The sequence below is a fragment of the Natrix helvetica genome (assembly GCF_964273705.1).
Source record: "Natrix helvetica genome assembly, chromosome: 1".
In the NCBI taxonomy this organism is placed as follows: domain Eukaryota; kingdom Metazoa; phylum Chordata; class Lepidosauria; order Squamata; family Natricidae; genus Natrix; species Natrix helvetica.
In genome coordinates this window covers 341,235,296-341,255,401 of record NC_138548.1, presented here as the reverse complement: position 1 = coordinate 341,255,401, position 20,106 = coordinate 341,235,296, and the positions used below count along the sequence as shown (strand labels likewise).

General features: G+C 44.3%; 1 protein-coding gene and 1 long non-coding RNA gene across 6 annotated transcripts in view; one reads left to right on the top strand and one right to left on the bottom strand.

The window, feature by feature from the left end:
* Positions 1-10,017, top strand: part of LOC309385183 — a 33,745-nt gene extending 23,728 nt beyond the window's left edge. The window contains exons 2-3 of the long non-coding RNA XR_014174170.1: positions 2,358-2,491; positions 9,954-10,017. This is a non-coding gene — a long non-coding RNA (uncharacterized lncRNA). The remainder of the gene's footprint in view (positions 1-2,357; positions 2,492-9,953) is intronic.
* A 5,288-nt stretch (positions 10,018-15,305) lies between these two features.
* IHO1 (interactor of HORMAD1 1) overlaps positions 15,306-20,106 on the bottom strand; it is a 34,865-nt gene continuing 30,064 nt past the window's right edge. For all 5 annotated transcript variants that reach the window (XM_081934243.1, XM_081934246.1, XM_081934244.1 and 2 more), the window contains exons 7-8: positions 19,471-19,574; positions 15,306-16,923 (exon numbers count right to left, since the gene is read on the bottom strand). In XM_081934243.1, the coding sequence (XP_081790369.1) occupies positions 15,814-16,923; positions 19,471-19,574 (1,214 nt within the window). In that variant the 3' untranslated portion in view covers positions 15,306-15,813. The remainder of the gene's footprint in view (positions 16,924-19,470; positions 19,575-20,106) is intronic.

The window sequence follows — 20,106 nt, the reverse complement described above, 5'->3', positions numbered from 1 at the left end:
ATTGTGGAGTGACGGGAAGTCCAGCTCCCCCAACACAGAGTCTCCTCTTAGCATGGCGTCCTTTTTCCTCCACCTGTCCTAAATGAAATCCCTATCAATTGTGGAGCTGACTGGCAACAGGGAGCCACAGCAGAGGGATGAAAGAGCTACATGTGGCTCCAGAGCTGCAGGTTGCTGACCCGTGTCCTAGGGGGATTTGATTGACTGGCCAGATTGGGGAAGCAATACAATACAATACAATACAATACAAATACAAATACAAATAATACAAATACAAATAAGTACAAATACAAATACAAATACAAAACAATACAATACAATACAATACAATACAATACAATACAATAGTAGAGTTGGAAGGGACCTTGGAGGTCTTCTAGTCCAACCCCCTGGCTAGGCAGGAAACCCTATACCGTTTCAGACAAATGGCTATCCAACATCTTCTTAAAGACTCCCAGTGTTGGGGCATTCACAACTTCTGGAGGCATTTTCTGTTCCACTGATTAATTGTTCTAACTGTCAGGAAATTTCTCCTCAGTTCTAAGTTGCTTCTCTCCTTGATTAGTTTCCACCCATTGCTTCTTGTTCTACCCTCAGGTGCCTTGGAGAACAGTTTGACTCCCTCTTCTTTATGGCAACCCCTGAGATATTGGAACACTGCTATCATGTCTCCCCTAGTCCTTCTTTCTCTTAAGCTAGACATACCCAGTTCCTACAACTGTTCTTCACATGTAAGCAAGGCCAGTTCTTGTCAGTGTCCCTGGGTTATTTTTATTATTAGGCAAAATGAGCCTTTCAGAAGAGCAGAAACCCTGGGGAAGCCCACTGTAAAGGAGATGGACTTTTTGAAGGATGATTAAGGATGGAAGACTGCGTTTCTCTATGTTGCAAGGCCCCTATGGAAGCTGTCCTTGGGCTGTACCGTGAGCCACTGAAGAGGCTTCTATTCTGTCACGTAGATGAGACTGCAGGGTGTTTTATCTGGGAGAGTCAAGTTAGGTCTGATAAAATTAAGAGATAAATAGAATAAAGCATTGAAAAGGACCTAGTGTTGTGGCCCACCAGCGAAGCTGGCAGCAGATTCGGACAGTGAGGAGGTTGGGGAGGAACAAGGCCAGTCCTGGAGTTTGGGGAAGGTTCTGACGAGGGCTCTGTGTTGGAGGCAGAGATGGGGCCAGGGCCATCTGACAGTTATCAGCTGCCTTCGGAGTCAGACATCAGTGAGGCAGATGAACAGCTGGAGCCTGTTCCCAGTGTGCGCATGCACAGGCTTGCCAGACGAAGGGAACAGCTAAGGAACAAGGATCACCTTGGGAGTAAAGCCATAGGTAGACAGTGACCCCTCCCATAGGGAATAAAAGAGGAGAGAAAGGGGAGGGGAGTTTGCAGGAGACAATTAGTTCATTCCTGCATTCTTGCCAAGTATTGCAGCATCTGAAGGATGTCGGTCTGGCCACACTCCAAGCCTGATAAAGGTCGGTAATTGTGAACTATCTTGAAAGACTGTGGGCCGGGACTTTGCTGGAGAGGAATGCACTGTAGATTAAATAAAAGGGATTTATCAGGACAAGGATTCGGCTTCATGCTGCTGGGGAAGCCTAGCTCAGAACACCTTGATGGTTTCTAGACCAGCCCCCTGCTCAAGCAGGAGACCCTTTTACATTCCAGATAAGTGTTATCCAACATCTTCTTAAAAACTTCCAGTGTTGGGGCATTCACAACTTCTGGAGGCAAGCTGTTCCACTGATTAATTGTTCTAACTGTCAGGAAATTTCTCCTCAGTTCTAAGTTGCTTCTCTCCTTGATTAGTTTCCACCCATTGCTTCTTGTTCTACCCTCAGGTGCCTTGGAGAATAGTTTGACTCCCTCTTCTTTGTGGCAACCCCTGAGATATTGGAACACTGCTATCATGTCTCCCCCTAGTCCTTTTCCTTAAACTAGACATACCCATTCTTCATTAGGAGAAGAGAGGAAAGGGATTTTTGAAAAGACAGGGAGAAAAAGGGTGCAGTAGCCTCCTTGTTATTTGCTACATATATTTGCTCCCACACATTCCTATCAAGGGCTGTATTTATACGCCACTAAGAATCAAGAGCAGGATGGTTTTGATATTTGGATGGCCTATCTGGCAACTTCCTGGAGGCATCTAGCTGACCATTGTGGAAAACCCAATACCAATGAAGATGCAAGCTTTGCCATGGCCCAGTGGGCTCTTCTTACGCTCTAGTAATTATTTCATAAGACCTCGGGAGTCAATGGAGATGTGCCCAGGATGGCTGTCACATCAGGGTTATTATCCACTGCACTCTGGACCCTCCAGAATTTCTTAATCATTTGTACTGCTGTCATTTTCCAAGGAGCGTCGACTCGCCAGGAGATGCTGACGCATTGATTGAAAATGTCAGCTTGTCATGTTTGCCAAATGAAACATGAGCACCGCAGAATTACAAAAGGAAAGGAAACGAAGGGATCTGGCCCTATAAATACCAAGGTAAGAGGAGTAACTTTTTCCTTTTTTTGGCTTTATCTTCGGAGGGACTGAAATAAATTAAATCGGCTAAAGCAGCAGCAGACTCTGCACCACAAGCCCATCTATCTCATCCCGATTCTTCCACTTGTTGGAATTAAATTCAAGCAGCTGTTTTCACACTAACTGCCCAACAGAGAAAAGAGGTAGGACTGCAATCTGTCTGTCTGTCTACATATACATATATGTATACATGTATAGGTGCTAAATGTTGACATCCTTAATAAGACACACTTTATCAAGGCTATACTGATGAAATATAGAAACTATATTGTGCTTTGTTTATTTGTCAAATTTATACAACTGACCCTCTCACACAATAGAACAACGAAGTAAAACTATAAATAAATGCTCTGAATTGCAAAAAAAGGTTGCAAAGTCAGATCGGTCTCATTACCAACTCACATTTACAAATGTCATGAATTATGATGGGTGATAGGCAGGGTCCATTATGGTCATAACTTGAGGATTAAATGTATTAACTACGATGGCGATTTCTTAAAATGGCACTGCTCCCTTGGAGCCTCCGGGCCTCCTAGCATACCCAGGTCTTCAGGGATTTCTGGCATATCAAAAGGGATGGACTTAATTAACTTGTGGGGGGGGGGAATGTTCTATAAGGCGTGTGACACTGCAGAGAAGGCCTACCTCCTAGGAGCCACCAAATATAATCCCATGCAGACAGGACCCACAGAATGCTTTCTTCGCTACCGTGTTTCCCTGAAAATAAGACAGGGTCTTATTTTCTTTTGACATCCCCCCCCCAAATAAGTGCTTGGCCTTATTTTTTGGGAGGTCTTATTATTTTTGAAGTGCAGGAGTCGGTGAGCGTGGTCACCTCATGGCTGCTGCTGTGTTGCAATATTTCCGGGGAGGGCTTATTTTCGGAGGAGGGCTTATTTTAGCGCATGTGCTCAAAAGCCTGATTGGGCTTATTATCCAGGGAGGTCTTATTTTCAGGGAAACAGGGTCGTTCTAATGCACAGCTATAATTGAGGAGAGGCAATCCCACAGATAATCCAGTTCTATGCCATAAAGGTTAAAGGTTAAAACCAGCACCTTGAATTGGATCCGAAAGCAATCCGTCGACTATTGTAGCCCACCGAGGAGACGTGTGACCCTCTGAAACAGGGGTGAAATCAACCTACCTTCGCTACCGGTTCGCAAATGTGAGCACACACGGGTTCTGAGGATGGAAAATAGGTTGAGTTGAGTTACTATTTTGCAGTGGTTGGCCTTCCTTCAGGGGAATTTTTTCAGTCAAAGGGGAGAAAAATTGCACCCTGCCCTTTCCCTCTGGGGTGAGTGAGGACTTTACTCTCTTGCCCCTACTATGTAACATTGGGAGAAATCTGTTGGCATTCATCATCATCAGCAAGATGTTATCCCAGTGTCAGGTGTCTGAGAGGGCCTGGGTGAGGAAGAACATGTTCAGGTTTATTCTCAGCAAAGCAGAAAACCTATGGATTTTAAAATCAACTGAAATTACCCGTGTTTCACCAAAAATAAGACCAGGTCTTATATTACTACTGCAATGCCCTCTACATGGGGCTCCCCTTGGGACGAATCCGGAGACTACAGCTAGTCCAGAACGCAGCCGCGCGGGCCATCATGGGGAGTGCACGATACTCCCGCGTAACAACCCTCCTGCGCGAGCTGCACTGGCTGCCTGTGGCCTTTCGGGTGCGTTTCAAGGTATTGATTACCATCTTTAAAGAGCTCCATGGCATAGGACCTAGTTATCTGCAGGATCGCATCCTACCACACACGTCCCTACGACCAATCCGCTCTCACAGGGAGGGACTCCTCCTGGTGCCGTCCACCAGGCAATGCCAGCGGACGACACCTAGGAGTAGGTCCTTCTCTGTGATGGGCCCAACCCTCTGGAATGACCTCCCCCCCGACATCAGAACCACCACTGACCTCCGTTCCTTCCGTCAAAAACTAAAGACTCACCTGTTTCAATTAGCTGGCCTGGCACACTCTTAGTCTTACCTCCTGGGGATATATTTTAATTGGGTTTGGGTATTTTAATTGGGATGTTTTAGGGCTTTTATACTATATTTATTTCTTTGTACAGTCTCACCTCCTCCACTCAAATGCTCAAGTATTTAATTGTTTATATATTATTTATATTGTTATTTATGTATTTTATCTGTGTTTCATTGACTGTACACCGCCCCGAGTCCCTTTTTGGGAAAGGGGGCGGTTTATAAATCCAAAGAAAGAAAGAAAGAAAGAAATAATAAATTAATTTTTGCTCCAAAAGACTCATTGGGGCTTATTTTCCAGTTAGGTCTTATTTGGGGGGAAACACGGAACTAAATGCATCTGCCTAGCTCACAATCTTTTTTTTTCTTTAAAAGTTTTTTATTATTATTCACAAATATACAATCTTATAGCTATTATTAATAATGTGTCATCTTTTGACATTTATAGCAATTCATGTCTCCTCCTAAAATTAAAGATATAATCGAGATTGCTTTCCTGCCATTCCATACATCCGTCTTGTTTTACAACAACCCTACTTCTTCTTCCCTTTCCTTTTCTCCTTCCCTCCCTTCTTCTCTTACTTCTTTCATTCACTCCTTTCCCTTTTCTTCTTCCCCTTCCTCTCCCCCACTCCTACCCTCTTCTTCCCCTTCCTGCCCTCTCTCCTACTCTTACTTCAGCTCTTTCTTCCTCTCCTTTTCCCTTTCTTCTTTCCCTCTCCTGTCCTCTCTTCTCTTCTCCCTACCTTTCCCTTTATTGTTCTGCGTTGTTGTGTTTATATATTTCCTCTTCAATCTGGTGTATTTTCGGGATGGCGTTCATGCCTAGCTCACAATCTTTTTTGGAGAAGGGTAGGGCTTATGAGCACCCTAAAAAATATTGCTAGGTCTTATTTTTGAGGAAGCAAGTTATATTTCTTCTTTATTTTATATGGGCATGTTCCTCTGGGCTGAACTGGCTTGTAACTTGGGAAATCTACTAGACCTGTAGCTCCTGCTTGAGGATCAGGTGGCAACTGTGGTTCAGAAGGCCTTTTGTTTATCAGTTATGATCATTCCTGGATCAAGAGGCCTGTATACAATTATTTACAATTTGGTCACTTCTTGACTGAACATTATCCTCAATATTATGTTGTTTACAGTTATTATAATTTAGTCCACGTGGGACTGCCCTTGAAGACTACTCAGAAGCTGCTATTGGTCCAGAATGGAGCAGCTTGATTAGTTAAGGGCATCTTTACAATCCACTTAGTTAAAATGACAGTTGACTTCCAGATACTACAGTACATGCTGATTGCTGCCTTTAAAAACAACTTTAAAAGCCTTCAAGCTGTTCTTTCAGAAGCGTTTGAACTTTGATAAAAATAATGAGCTCCCATCCCACTGTTGGGTTTACTGGGAAAGATATTCCTCAGTATGATGAATGTGAAGGTTATGAATATTATTTGCTGCGTATTATGAAATATTTATTACTTTAATCTTTCTTGTTTGCTCTTTTGAAGCATAAGTGCCTTGCAGTGGTTAAATAAATATTGATACTATCCAATGAAGCAATGAAAGTAAATGTTGCCTCTTATATCTTCCTCATAGCCATGACTTAGATTCAGCTGTTTTTGGGGGGGAGTCACAATTCTGTTTCCATAGATTCATATCTAGCTAAAAGCTACCCTGTTGTGATGCAATCATTGATTTAAAGTTGATACACCTGCCATTTGTAAATCCAAACTGATCCCCTGGCTGCTATGAATGCCTGCTGAGCGGAATCACATTAATGGGATTCTAAGATCCATGGAAATGTGAATTTCAATTAAGGAGCAATTTTCCTTCTGTCTGGCATATCTACTACTGGCTTGGGGACTCAGAGAATAGTTTGACAAATTAACTCCTGCTAAACAATTATCTTCCATTCATGACTCTCTTAATTTTCTCTCAATTTTCTCCCATCTCAATAAGTTTGATTCATAATCTTATGGGAATTCTGTCAACACTGGCCAGGGGCACATGGCCAAAGGAGGTACAATTCTGCCCTCGGGTTTTCTGATTTCAGAATTGAAATGAAATACAGTGCAGGCTGTGGTCAGTGCTTTAGGTACCACCTGCGTGTTATGATTTTAATGCTTAACGAGAGCTGATAGCCGTTCAAAACTTGGGAATAGGGGAATGAAGATATGGAAAGAGCTCTCAGCTATTGGTCAATAGCTGAGGATGTCATGCTCCGTCTTCAGTTTTGCATGAAAATAGAAAATGTTTCATTCTCCACCCTATCCTTCAAGCAAACAAAAATAGATGGCTCCAGGGATGGGCTACAAAAAAATAAGGAGTTCTCTGCCCAGTTCCTTGGTGGGCGTGGCCATGGAGAGGATGGCCTGGTCAGCCTCCTGCACCATGGCGGTGGGGATGTTTTTGCCCTCCCCAGGTTCCAGAGGCTTTCCTTGAGCCTCCAAGAGGGCGAAAACTGCCTCCCCAGGCTCTGGAGGCCCTTCAGAGGCCGTAAATTGGCCCTTTTGTAGCCTTTCTGAACTTCCCGTAGGCCCATTTTTCACCCTCCCCGAGTCGCCGCGCAGGCCCTGCACTTACCTGCATCCAAAACAGGCCACGTAGGAACTCCTGGGAGGAGCAGGCTGGGGCAGGCTGGGCCAGCCGGGAGTGGGATTTGGAGGTTCTCCAAATTGCACCTAATCTTAGCTAGAGGTTCTCCCGAACCCCTGTGAAACCCCCAGCAGCCCACCCCTGGATGGATCACTTCATGGTAAATAGAGATGTTCAACAGAGAGGGCAAGGCATTGTGTTCTGAAGCACTGCAGAGGTGAGAGGCCTAGGTTTGACCTCTTCCCTGCCACCAACACCAACTGGAACCAACCACAGAAAAAGAGAATCCTGGCTCCAAATTTCCATTGTCTGTTATGTCTTAGCCTCGGAGATGTGGCTCCATCTCCAAGGCTCGCCATTGGTCAAGGTGCACGAGTGACAAGAGCGGGAAAGTTACTGCGCAGTGATTGGCTAACCCTGGGACAGCCTGCATATAAATTGCTGTCAAGCAGGAATTGTTCAAGCTTGTTGGTTCTGGAGTTGCTGTTGCGTTAGCTATTGTAATAAAACCTTGTTATCTAAGTCTTACCTTGCCTCAGTCATTGCCTCCTCCAAACATAATATTGGCAACGAGGGTGGGATAGGAAAAGCGGTATCACGTAAGAAAGATTTTTTTTTATTAACACGAGGCTTTTTGGCTAATCGCCGAGGCAATCTTCTCAGAATGTGTCTTCCTCAGAATGGCCACTTCGAACTTTTTCGCACCATTTGCACCAGGTTTAAAGTCCTGGGAGGCGTACATTGACCATTTCGAATGTTTCCTCAAGGCAAACAATCTGGCTAACTTGCCTAGTGAGAGAAAGAGAGCCCAATTCCTGAATGTTTGTGGGCGCGAGATGTTCAGAACAGCCAGGGCTTTGGCCACCCCGCAACCAGTCCAGTCCCTATCATGGGAGACCCTGTTGGCAAGACTGCAGAACAATTACACCCCAGCTCCATCTCGCATAGCCAGGCGCTATACGTTCCAACAAAGGCTACAGAAAGAGGGGGAGTCAGTGAACCAGTACATGGCTGCCCTCAGGGCTGCGGCGTTGCACTGTGATTTTCCTAATCTAGATGACTCCTTACTTCAGCAATTCATGCGCGGGGTGACCGATTCGAGGCTGCATCGCCGTTTGTTGGCCCATTCTGAGCTCAGCCTGCAAGCAGCGTTAGATAAGGCTCGTGCCTCTGAGATGTCCAACGAGTCCTCTGCTGAGATTGAAATGGGTCAAGCCACAGCGCCCCCTGTGTTACCATCTACTAAGACTGTGCCTATTCATCATGGGGAGGTGGATGAACATTCTTTGTCTTACACCGATGAGGCTGGCGTTGACCGCCTCAAAACAGCAGGCGGCGGAGCAGGGCGCTCACGAATGAAATTACCTCAGAGCCACTGTGCTGGTTGTGGCGGGAACCATGCCCGTGCATGGTGTCGTTTCAAATCAGCTATTTGCCACAAGTGTGGGAAAAAAGGACATCTGGCTAAAGCATGCCATTTTGTCGAAGTTCCAGGAGGTGGGATTAAAGCTTAAGGGGTTTTGAAATGGGGGATCTGGTTTTCGCGCAGAACTATGGGGGTGAGCCGAGGTGGATACTGGGGCGCATTCTGCAATTAACGGGTCCCTGCTCTTACAGGGTTGGCCTAGGTGATGGGTGCATTTGGCGCCACCACATTGATCAGCTGTGACCGCAGATGGCCTTGACGCAGACGCCAGCTGATCTCTTCCCAGTTGGTCCTATAGACCCCCCGTTTGTTCCGGACACCTCCGCAGAAACGGCGCGTTGCCCGACCAGGCAGTCTACCCTTCCGGTGCCAGACCTACCTGGGCAATCAGGGTTGCATCCAAAGTTGTTAGCGCAGTCACAGGCAGTTCCCCTGGAGAAGTCTCCTCCTCCTCCTTCTCCTGCGTCAGTTCCAGCCGAGCCAAGATGATCTGACCGCACACACAGGTGGCCTACATATTTGCAGGATTACACATGCGCCAGACTGGTGGAGAGGGGTGTTATGTCTTAGCCTCGGAGACATGGCTCCGTCTCCGAGGCTCGCCATTGGTCAAAGTGCAAGCGTGACAAGAGCGGGAAAGTTACTGCGCAGTGATTGGCTAACCGTGGGACAGCCTGCATGTAAATTGCTGTCAAGCAGGAACTGTTCAAACTTGTTGGTTCTGGAGTTGCTGTTGCGTTAGCTATTGTAATAAAGCCTTGTTATCCGAGTCCTGCCTTGCCTCAGTCATTGCCTCCTCACAAACATAATATTGTCCATAGGTGGTCTGGGAGGATACCATGATTGATAGTAACAAAAGGCAAGCAATCAGAGAAGACTGAGACAGTAACATCTCACCTGTCCTGCCACCACCACCACCAGCCATTGTTAAGCATGATTAATACTATCTTAATATGAATCATGACCAGCTGTAAACTGAAGGCATATCTCAGTATCTGATTATTTATAATGTAAATGATGCTACACTTCAAAGGTTAGATGGCCTAGACATTTATATTTGAATATAGACAGGGGTGGGTTCCATCAGGCACTACTGCCGGTTCACTTATGGGCACTGTGGGCGTGCACGCTTGTGCGTGTATGCGCAGTGCAATAAAAAATTGTTCTGTGCAGCGAAAAACAAGATGGCGGAGCCAGAGAACTGGTTTGGGGGCGTGGCAGGCCTGGGTTCCAGCCACCCAGGCTTCCAAACCACTACCGGTTCGGCTGAACGGGTCCGAACCAGTAGGAACCCACCACTGAATATAGATCTTTTTAACATTTATATTGGGTTCTACTACTCTAGTTGAAATGTGAATTTATATTGCTAGTCCATATATGATATGCCACCATCATTTTAATCATTTTCTATCCACTGCAGGATGAAGGCCTCTTCCGCCTGCTTCCAACTAATACAGTCCTGAGTTTTCTTTTGTGAATTGGGCCCACAATACTTGCTGATATCGTTGATCCACCTTGTTTCAGGTCTCTTTCGTGGATGCTTTGTATCAAATGGGATCCATTCTATGACTGCCTTGGTCCACCTGCCATCAGTACTTCTTGCTATGTGACCAGCCCATTTCCCTTTCAATTCTTTTACTCTTTTGATGATATCATATATTTTCCTTTGTTCTCTAATCCAGTGCTCCCCAACCTTTTTATCGCCGCGGACCGGTAAATGTTTGATAATTTTTCCGTGGCCCGCTTGTTTTGATTTAATAATTTTAATTTAATTGTATTTAAACATGCCTTCAAAATAAAATACAGCTACCCCAAAAAATGAATATAAAGTGATTTATTTTATTTAACTCACTAGAATGCCAAATCAATGAGAACCCTGAGCTTGTTTCTTTGCAACGAGATGGTTCCATCTGGGGGTAATAGGAGACAATGACACCCGAAGTGTGTTGCTTATGTCCAGTTTATTCTGTTGTTTTGTTTTGGTTGCTGTCACTGCAGAAAACCCCGCTTCACACAGATAGGTTGTCGGAAATGGCAATAGGGATTCAAGTGCTGTGGTGGCAATCTCAGGGTATTCCGCCATGACTTTAATCCAGAACACCGGCAGAGTTGTTGTCTCGAACGTAGTTGCCAGCGTGCCCCTTTCAATACAGAGATGCCAGCGTGCCCCTTTTAATACAGAGATGCCAGCGTGCCCCTTTCAACACAGAGATGGCAGCATGCCCCTTTCAATACAGAGATCATCGCGCCATAGTGCTGAGTCTCCTCAATACCAGAGAACCCCCCCCTCCATGCACTTATGCCTGAACCAGCACAAACACATTCAACCCAGGAGTTGTTGACCTAAATAAGTGCAATAGGCCTGGGTGAATGAGAGGGCATTCTAATAAAACCACTGCTGCTCCTCTTTCCGTTTGATAGTGCTGAGTCCCCCCCCCCTCCGTGCACTTATCTTACGGCAGCTTCTCTTCAGTCCCCGCGTCTCCGACCTCGAGTCCTCAGTCCTCCCGTGGCGCCTCCTCCTCGGCCAATGGCGTGAGGTTTGCCTTTCGGCCAATCAGGAAGCGGGAGGACCCGCTCCCTGATTGGCCAGGAGGAGCATCAGTGTAACAATAGCGAATTTTCATTCGCTATTGTCACACAATGGGCGGGCTTGGGAGGGCGCAATGCTCTGCGCCTCGGCCGCCCGCCACAGTGAAATGATTTGAAGTTCCTCGGGCGGCCCGGTGCCGATTGATCCACGGACCGGCACCGGTCCACGGCCCGGGGGTTGGGGAACAAGGCTCTAATCCATGGGCAGGTCTTTCTGTCTTGTAATGCCGTTCAGGATATTCCATACGCTAAATAAACTATCTTAGTACTAGCCAATAACCCGGCATTGCCCGGGTATTTATAGGGAGCAAATGTCCGGATCAAACATAATTTCTAATATTGGATTTTCCCCCTTACCAGAGGGAGCTCCTTTGTGGAGTACTGTGAAGCCATTACCATGGCAACTCCACTGCACTGTACAGTAGATGCCGGTACAGCAGTACAGCACAACAGGCTGCATCTTAACAGAACACACACCCCGAGGGGTTTTAGGGGTATCTTACCCCCACAGTATTTTTCTTCAGAGAATAAGTCATCTGTGTGCCAAGTTTGGTTGAAATTGCTCGAGGAGTTCCAGAGTTATGCTGGAACATACCCACACACATATAGAATAGAAGATTATGCCCTGGCCTGAATCCTGACTGAAGTGGATCCAGAAAAATCTGTATTTTCCAGGGTCCTTTGAAGCTGCAGCCAATCTTGTTCTTAACAACATTCCCTAAAGAGGAAAAGCTGGGACTGGACCAAATTGTTTTTGGGTTCTTGAGAAAGTGGTGCATCAGAACTTCCTTCTAGGTGATAGAACCACCCCTCTCTCAGGGAAATTGATATCACCACTTGCTCTCAATACTATGTCACCTACTAAGTGGCCTATATAAGCCAAAAGGGATAAGCAGGAGAGACTTGGCTCTAATAAATGGATTTACAGTCCAGAGGATCCTCTCCAGGTTGAGAATTATATTCTCAAATTCATTCCTGCCAAACCCACAGAACTGGGTTTCAGGCACCTCCACAGGACTTGCCAAGTCAAAATACATTTTTAAAATGACCATGAAAATCCATGCATCTTTTAATGCTCATTTCTCCTAATTTGATTTAATAAGCATTCTTATTATGGGAGTTTTAATAATCAGTGTTTGTGAGGATAAGTGATACCGCATGCATTCTTCATGTTATACATTTAATTGCAAGCTGCAACACAAAATTAGGGAAACTTGTATATATTGGCAGTGGATTCCAGTTTGCATATATATTCAGAAAGTATATCAAAATGTGAGCCAAAGAAGCTTCTCTGACTTCATTATCTCTGACTTATAGAGAGAGGGGGAGACTGTGGGATGCCTGCAAGTGCAGAAACACAATCTCAATTTTATTATATGGGGATTGTGTGGTGAAATGTAAAGTTGTGGCTTTGGCCCAAGAAAGGGAGTAAGATGAGTAAAAGAGCAAAAAGGGAGCATGCCTTCTAGAGTTACCTTTTCTGCCTGTGGTATAAAATGTACAGATTTTGAAAAATCATCCTTAGAATGGCTATACAAAATAATTTACTTTTTTTTTTAATCCCGGAGAAATTTAATAGTTGAGCTAAGCTCTAACAAAGGCATTAAGAACCTAATTTTGCGAAGCTTCTTCTCCGGTAACACTGTATTGCTAAGTAGGGCATACAAAACCTTTGCCAGACCAATTCTCGAATACGGCTCGTCCGCCTGGAACCCACACTGTATATCGGACATTAACACGATTAAGCGGGTTCATAGGTATTTCACGAGAAGAGTACTCCACTCCTCTACTCACAATAGAATTCCCTATGCCACCAGGCTTGAAATTCTGGGCTTAGACAATCTGGAACTACACCGCCTGCAGTCCGATCTGAGCATAGTACATACAATTGTCTGCTACAACGTCTTGCCTGTCAACTTCTTCAGCTTCAACCACAATAATACTTGGGCAAATAACCAGTACAAACTCAAGGTAAAGCACTTCAAACACGATTGCAGAAAATACGACTTCAGCAACAGAATGGCCAATGCCTAAAATGCTCTACCTGACTCCGTTGTTACAGCACGCAGGGGAGCGCACCCAAATTGGTAGTAAAAAATTGGCAATCCACCTCTGGTTATTTGAAACCCTCCATTGACACTTAAGAATCAGTCTCCCTTCCCCCCACTTCAATTCCAATTACAGCAAATCAGCCAGAAAGCAAGATAAGAAATACAGCATTCCTGACAGTTTTACGCATGATCTACTGCACGGCATCACTAAAGAGTGACAGCTGTCCTTAAAATAGTCGAGACAGCTCAAAGAGGTACATCGCTGATTGCATTTTGGATCCCCATCCAGGCTTCCCTAGGAGCAGAATAACGTCTGCCTTCACTGAGAGCCCGGGAAGGGGAAAGAGGTGGGGTGAGGAGATACATCTCCCTGACTGCAGCTATCGGCATCAGAAGTCCAATCAAACAGGTGAGATCAAAGAACTGCCATGAAAGGAACCATTATTCATCATTTCTCCCCGCTCCCAAATTCTCTCCCTTTTCCTTGTGGGGGTGGGTGGGAAGAGAGGAGACCCACCCCCTGGCTACCATGGATGAAAGTGAAGTAGGGAAAAGGAACAGGGAAGAGGAGTCTCACCCTATCCTGGAAGGGTGTGGCCTGCGGCACACCCAGGGAAGCAACTCTGCAACCTGTGAGTCCTCCCGCCCCCAGCGCAAGATGCAAAGTCACTTCTCTTAGTTGCAATGTTCCTTTCCCTTAAAAATGCTTTGGGGTAGCCTTGAGCTGTGTAGCTTTATGGCATGAAACATATCCAATGTGTGCTATAGCAGGGTTGGGGAACAAGGGCCATTTTATAACTTGTGGACTTCAACTCCCATTCCGAGCCAACATGGCTGGCTCAGGAATTCTGGGAGTTGAAGTCCAGAAGTCATAAAAGGGCGATGATTGTTCTACAGACCCCGTGGAAACCGTATTTTAAACACATCTCTTTCTTCTGAAGAACTGCAGCACATAAGCTATTTGAGGGGAGGCTGTGGAGCTGCTATGGGAAGCTTTGAACAGGTGACACCCCTTTCCGGTGTCTGGAGAACTAGCATCAAACATGCCCATTCCACCTCCTTCTCTCCCTGCCATTCATTGGAAAGAGATGTCTTTGTGACATGTAGGAGACTGTTCCCTTAAGTCTTGACAAGTAAAATGGCTCCGGAGAGGGAAAATGGCAGGGTATGCCAGCAGTAAGGCCTCGGGTGGTCAGTAGAAAGAGGGCAGACTCCCCTCCTAAGTGCCCTTCATAACATTTTGCCACACTTTGAACACTTGGTGTAGCTTCTTGAAGCAGAAATGAGAGGAGGAAAAAGCCACATCTGAAGCACAACTATGGTAAAGGTCCTCTTCACAGAACACTGGGGCTGTTGTGCATTTACGTTCCCACAAACAGCCTGTGGAGCAATTGTACAGCAAGGCAAGTAGAGAGTTTAGGTAAGTGTTGTGGCCTGCCAATGGAGCTGGTGGCAGACTCAGATAGTGAGGAGGTTGGGGAGGAACGTGGGCCAGTCCTGGTGTCCGGGGAAGGCTCTGATGAGGACTTTTCGTTGGAGGCAGGGTCAGGGCCATCTAATAGTTATCAGCTGCCTTCAGAGTTGGACATCAGCGGGGCAGAACAGCTGGAGCCTGTTCCCAGTGTGCGCATGCGCAGACCTGCCAGAAGGGAACAGCTAAGGAACAAGGGTCGACTCGTGAGTGAAGCCACAGGTGGACGGTGAATGGCCCCTCCCATAGGGAATAAAGAGGAGCGAAAGGTGAGGGGAGTTTGTAGGAGACAATTAGTTCAATCCATTAGGGTGAAGATCTGTTCCTGACCTTTTGCCAAGTATTGTCTGCTACAGAGTGGCGTTTGGAAGATATCGGCCTGGTCGTTGTCCAAGCCTGATAAAGGTCTGTAGTTGTGAAATCTCTTGAAAGACTGTTGTCCGGGACTTTGCTGGAGAGGAATTCACTTTAAACTAAATAAAAGGGGTTTTATTGGGACGAGGAGTTAGCTTCGTGCTTTTGGGGAAGCCTAGGTCAGGACAATAAGTCCCAAATCCCTTTAATCAAATAACACATCAAGTCACGTGGGACCTGCTTCCTTGAGCTGCTTTCCTCATACAGTCACAAAAAAGGGTATTCAGCGTATCAGCAAAGCCAGTTGCAAGAATCTTCCCAGTCTCAGAATTGGCTGAGAATCCATAGAATATTTATTGTACAGGTTTAATAAACACATTGATCAAATAGATACTGTGTGTTATATTATAAATCAAACATACATTCCTATGCTCACAGCCATACTATTAATAAGTTCAGAACATCCCTTATTTGGGGCATTATGTATATAACAACAGTGGGAAAATTTACATTTTTGAGGAGGTGACAAAAAGCAAAGAGCCAGTATAGACAGATTAAACAAAACAACTTTAGTCATATGCTTCCTTTCCCATCTCCAGAACTGCAGAGGAATTAAATGATACATGCTCCATTTTTCTACTTTACTATAGTATTTCTCAAAACGTTACAACACAAAACAACTCTTCAGTGATGGTGGCAGTGGTAGATCCAGGAGGATGCGGGGAATACTATTTACAATACCCAAATGGGGTTCTTTTCTGGAAACGTTTTACAAGGAAAGTTCCACAGCAGATGATACATACAAACCCCTTTTAATCAGAATACTCGCTATCAAAAAATAATTGGCAACAGGTTGTGGCACTCTTGGGGACAGGAGTATTGCAATTAGTCAGGGAGTAATTGTCAAAGAGATCTAGCCACTTGATCTGAGTTTGGGGAAAGGAACTTTCTGGGGAGGAGCAGGGCCAGAAACCATGGTTGCCCTTAATGTCAGGTCTCTCGTGGAGATTCGGTGTGGGCTGCTGGTTTTCATGGGGAAGGAACTGGAGCTTAGATTTCTTGGCCTTTCTGTCCTGGAGACTGCCTGATTTTTTCTCACTCAAAACCAGGGGCCTCAAGCTAATACTACCAGATTCCCTCGCTTCCCTACAGGCGTATTCTGCGATGGAGTGTCCTTTTCCCGTTGTTTCCTGTTTTACATTAGCTCTGGAATATTTCAAACCGTTTCCCTTCCTGGAGGGGTACATTATTTTCCTCTGGCTAGACAACCGTGGCTTGCCCTGTTTAACTCTGTTTCCTTTGCTTTTATTATTCATCCTGCCTGGGGTTAGCTCCTTGCTTTTCCCATCGCCTGCACGATTTCGCACGAACCCATTAGCCATCTCAGGAAGGTTTAGCTGTGACTGTTTTGTAGCACTGTAGCCTTTTCCTTGGTTGTTTCTCTGGATCACTTTCCTCACCGGAGTACCTTCGTTTGGCTCTTGACTAAAGAACCACTTTCTCTCTTGGCTTTTGGTAAGAAGGCTTGCACTGCAGCAACAAAGCGTTTTGTCGGCATTGGGGCCTCCAGCTGGACTACGGCTCTTCTGCCGGATGTCAATATTTTCTTTACTTTCCGAGGCAGCCTTACTAGAGATGTCTTTGTTTGCAGGAGAGATGGCTAGAACAGTCAAGTGGCAACTATAAGATAATTGGTTCAGCAGCATATCTGGAGAAGTCTGGGAGCTGTTGTCCTTGAGACGATGAGATTCTCTGGCTGCAGAAACGAATGCTTGCAAGTCATTCAGAATTTTGGAAAGCCTCACGTGGTCCAATTGTTCACAGATCTTCAAGTGCTGCTGGTTCTGCTGAACTGTAAATTGCTCCAGACTATCTTTTAGTAATTGAAGGCTACACTTCAGATCTGAGATCTCCGTGTCTTTCTGTGGAAAGTGGTCATAACAGCAGAGAAAAAGGTTAAGATGGGTTTTAAAATACTTTCATTCCAAATACAACACGGCGTATAATTTATTCAGCATTTCTCTCCGCTGAAGGGCATGTCATGCATTGTATTTTCTTTATAATGGGTGGGGGAAGTAGGTATGTTTCTCTTTTTTATATAGGCGAGAGATCTAAAGAGTTTATTGTTATGCCTTGAAGCCAAACATGCAGTACCTTCAAAATACATGAACTGTCACTAACATTTGTGCAACGTTCACTACTTTATGAAACAGACAAGTGATTTCTTACTTTGAATTTCCCATGTATCAAAAAAGACATCCCCCCCCCCCAACTCGGGATTTTATCAAGTTTGAGTTGAGCCAGTATTGTATATGACAGTGATGGAGAAACTTTTTGGCACTTGTCACATGGAAACGTCGCACGTGTGTGCTTATCGAGGCTGCTCTCTGTAAAAGCCAAACTTCTGGGTTCTAGCATGCATGCACGACCGACAATCAGCTGGCTGGAGCACATGCGCAGGCTGGTTTTCGGCATTGCCGCGTGTGTGAAGGGACTGCGCTCCGGAAAAGCCAAACTTCTGGGTTCTGGCGTGCATGCGCATCTGACAAACAGCTGGTGGGTGTGCATGCGCACACTGGTTTTCAGCACTGTCATGTGCGCAAAGGACAGCTGATTGTTGCAAATGCGCACCAGAAATCTGGAAGAGAAACATCCAAGTCCACGCGTGCCAGGCATCATGGCTTTGCGTGCCACTTTGGGTACCAATCACGGGTATAGGAGGACTGCAACTTGTACAAAACAACAAAGAATGGCACATGTAACACCTCTGCTCCACAAACTGCACTGGGTATCGGTTTGCTTACGGGTTCAATCAAGGAGTTAGTTATGTCTTACAAGACATGTACATAGCCCTACATGGCATGGGGCCGGGTTACCTACCGAATTGGCCTCATCCAATTACATTGGCCCGTTCCTCTTGATCAGGCAGAGATGATACGTTGCAGGCCCCTTCAGCTAAAGAACTCTGACTGGCGGGGTATGTGAGTGGCAGGACGTAGGAAGAGATTCTTTCCTACCTTTGCCCCCACCCTCAAAGGTGAGGCAGGTCCCCACTCTCCTGGCCTTCTGAAAAGGAGTTAAAACATGGCTCTTTGACCTCACATGGGGAACCCATGCGGTTATGGGGCTGGTTGGTGCCATGAGAATCTCCTATCACCTTAATTATTTTTTAACAGAGTTTTATATACTATTTTTATACAATATCGTTTTATTGAACGAGCCCCTCTCTGAAGGAGATGGGTGGTTCAAAAATGAGAAAATAAATAACTATAAATTGTCTTACTTTCTTTCCCCTTATATCCCACGTTGCCCAAAGTTGGCTCTGCAATTTTTTAAAGCAAAGATGGACACCTGGAGAAACCCTGTGATTTTATTGTCTGTAACGTGAAGTAGTATAGTTTCATCTTTTAATTTCCTTAAAGCAGTCTCTAGAGAATTAAATAATCATAATATGTGTTATAGATGTCAGCTTTCAAAACTTTACCACTGAAGTATTAAAAATGTAATTCCTCAATGGTAGTTTTGAAAGCTGACATCCATTAAAAAAAAAGATTATGACTTGGGGTCCCTATGTGACCCTAATAGATTTTCCACACTCCTAGACCCTTATTAACCCATATCAGCTTCCTGGCTGTCTTCAAAGTGCTATAGTGCAACTCCAGGGCAAAATATTTTGTTCTGCTAATAAAAGGGAAAATGTTAGCAGAAAGGATTTCTTTAGAGAGAGTTGTCTCTTTGTCTTAAAAAAAGTCTCTAACCTAGTTATCTATAAAGTAAGAATGAAATGATTCAACCAGGCAAAGAATGTTAATTTATTAAGTCATCAGCACATGACACAGATATTAATGAACCAAACCTTAGTAAGCTTATAACTTTCCTGATTTATTTGCAAAGCTAATCTTGTTTTCATTAAGTCATATTTTCCCAGCAAACATATGTGCTTTAGCTTCTGAGAGCAAGACTACCTTTACAGGCAGATTTGGCATTTAAGCAATCAATCATATTTTTTTAATGTTAAGCAGATAATTTATAACAAAGTAAAATTGACCTATTTTCATCTAATCAAATAAATTCCAAGGAATATATCAGTTGTTGTTTTTTTAAATTCTCACTAGCTGAACAAAGAATCTACCTACAGGATTAAATAAAGGTAAGAATTTTCCATTACTATTCGAAGTTATATTCTGTAAAATAATATATAATGCATGTAGTATATGATCATGTAATTTTTTTAAAAAAATGTATTTTATTGGCAGGCTATCAATGATGGCAAAGATGCAGCTTTTGGAAGTTTAGGTTTTGATTTGCAGAAAGAGTGTCTAACATCTAAAAAGATTACATGATTATTTCATAACATATGATATCGTAACACTAGGCTATGTCTCTGAAAACACAATAGACTATCTCTTCTGAAGAAACAGTGAAGCTAGGACAAATTACAGCTTACTGAAGAACAATTTCACACTTACTTCTTGCAGCCTTTTCTCCATTCCCAGTAATGCCTGTCCCATTTCATTTTTCTCACCAAGAGCATTGAGTAACAATCCATAATGGGACTGAGAGGTTTCTTGCACTAGACAGAGAAATCGATACAAACCACATTTATTGTCACTTGAATATATGAATAAAATGCCATTCCAGGTTGTTCAATGGAATTGGATTGAAATACTATACCTTAGTGACATAACCATGAGGTTGCCAAAGATTGTGAAGCGGATATAACATTTAATACAAACCAGAGGGCTAGAAAATTTACACAATGCTATTTGATTTGACATTAAATTAACTAAAATACTTTAAGAACTGTATATGTTGCCATTTTAATTTGGTCTGTGAAGTTATTTTTGCTACAATGATCTGGTAAGCATAATCCTCTTGAAATATTACTTTTTATTATTTTATTGCTATTCAGAATCAACATCCAAAATAATTTTATCACTCAACCAATTCTGCCTCTTTCCTCTATACCCTTATTTCTCCATTTCTGTTCTGATCCCACAACTGTGAGTAGTTAAAAACCTCAGACACATTTGATGAAGTAAATAAAGATTCACAGAAGCTAATGTGATGATAGTTATGTTAATATTGAAAGAGCTATGAGACTC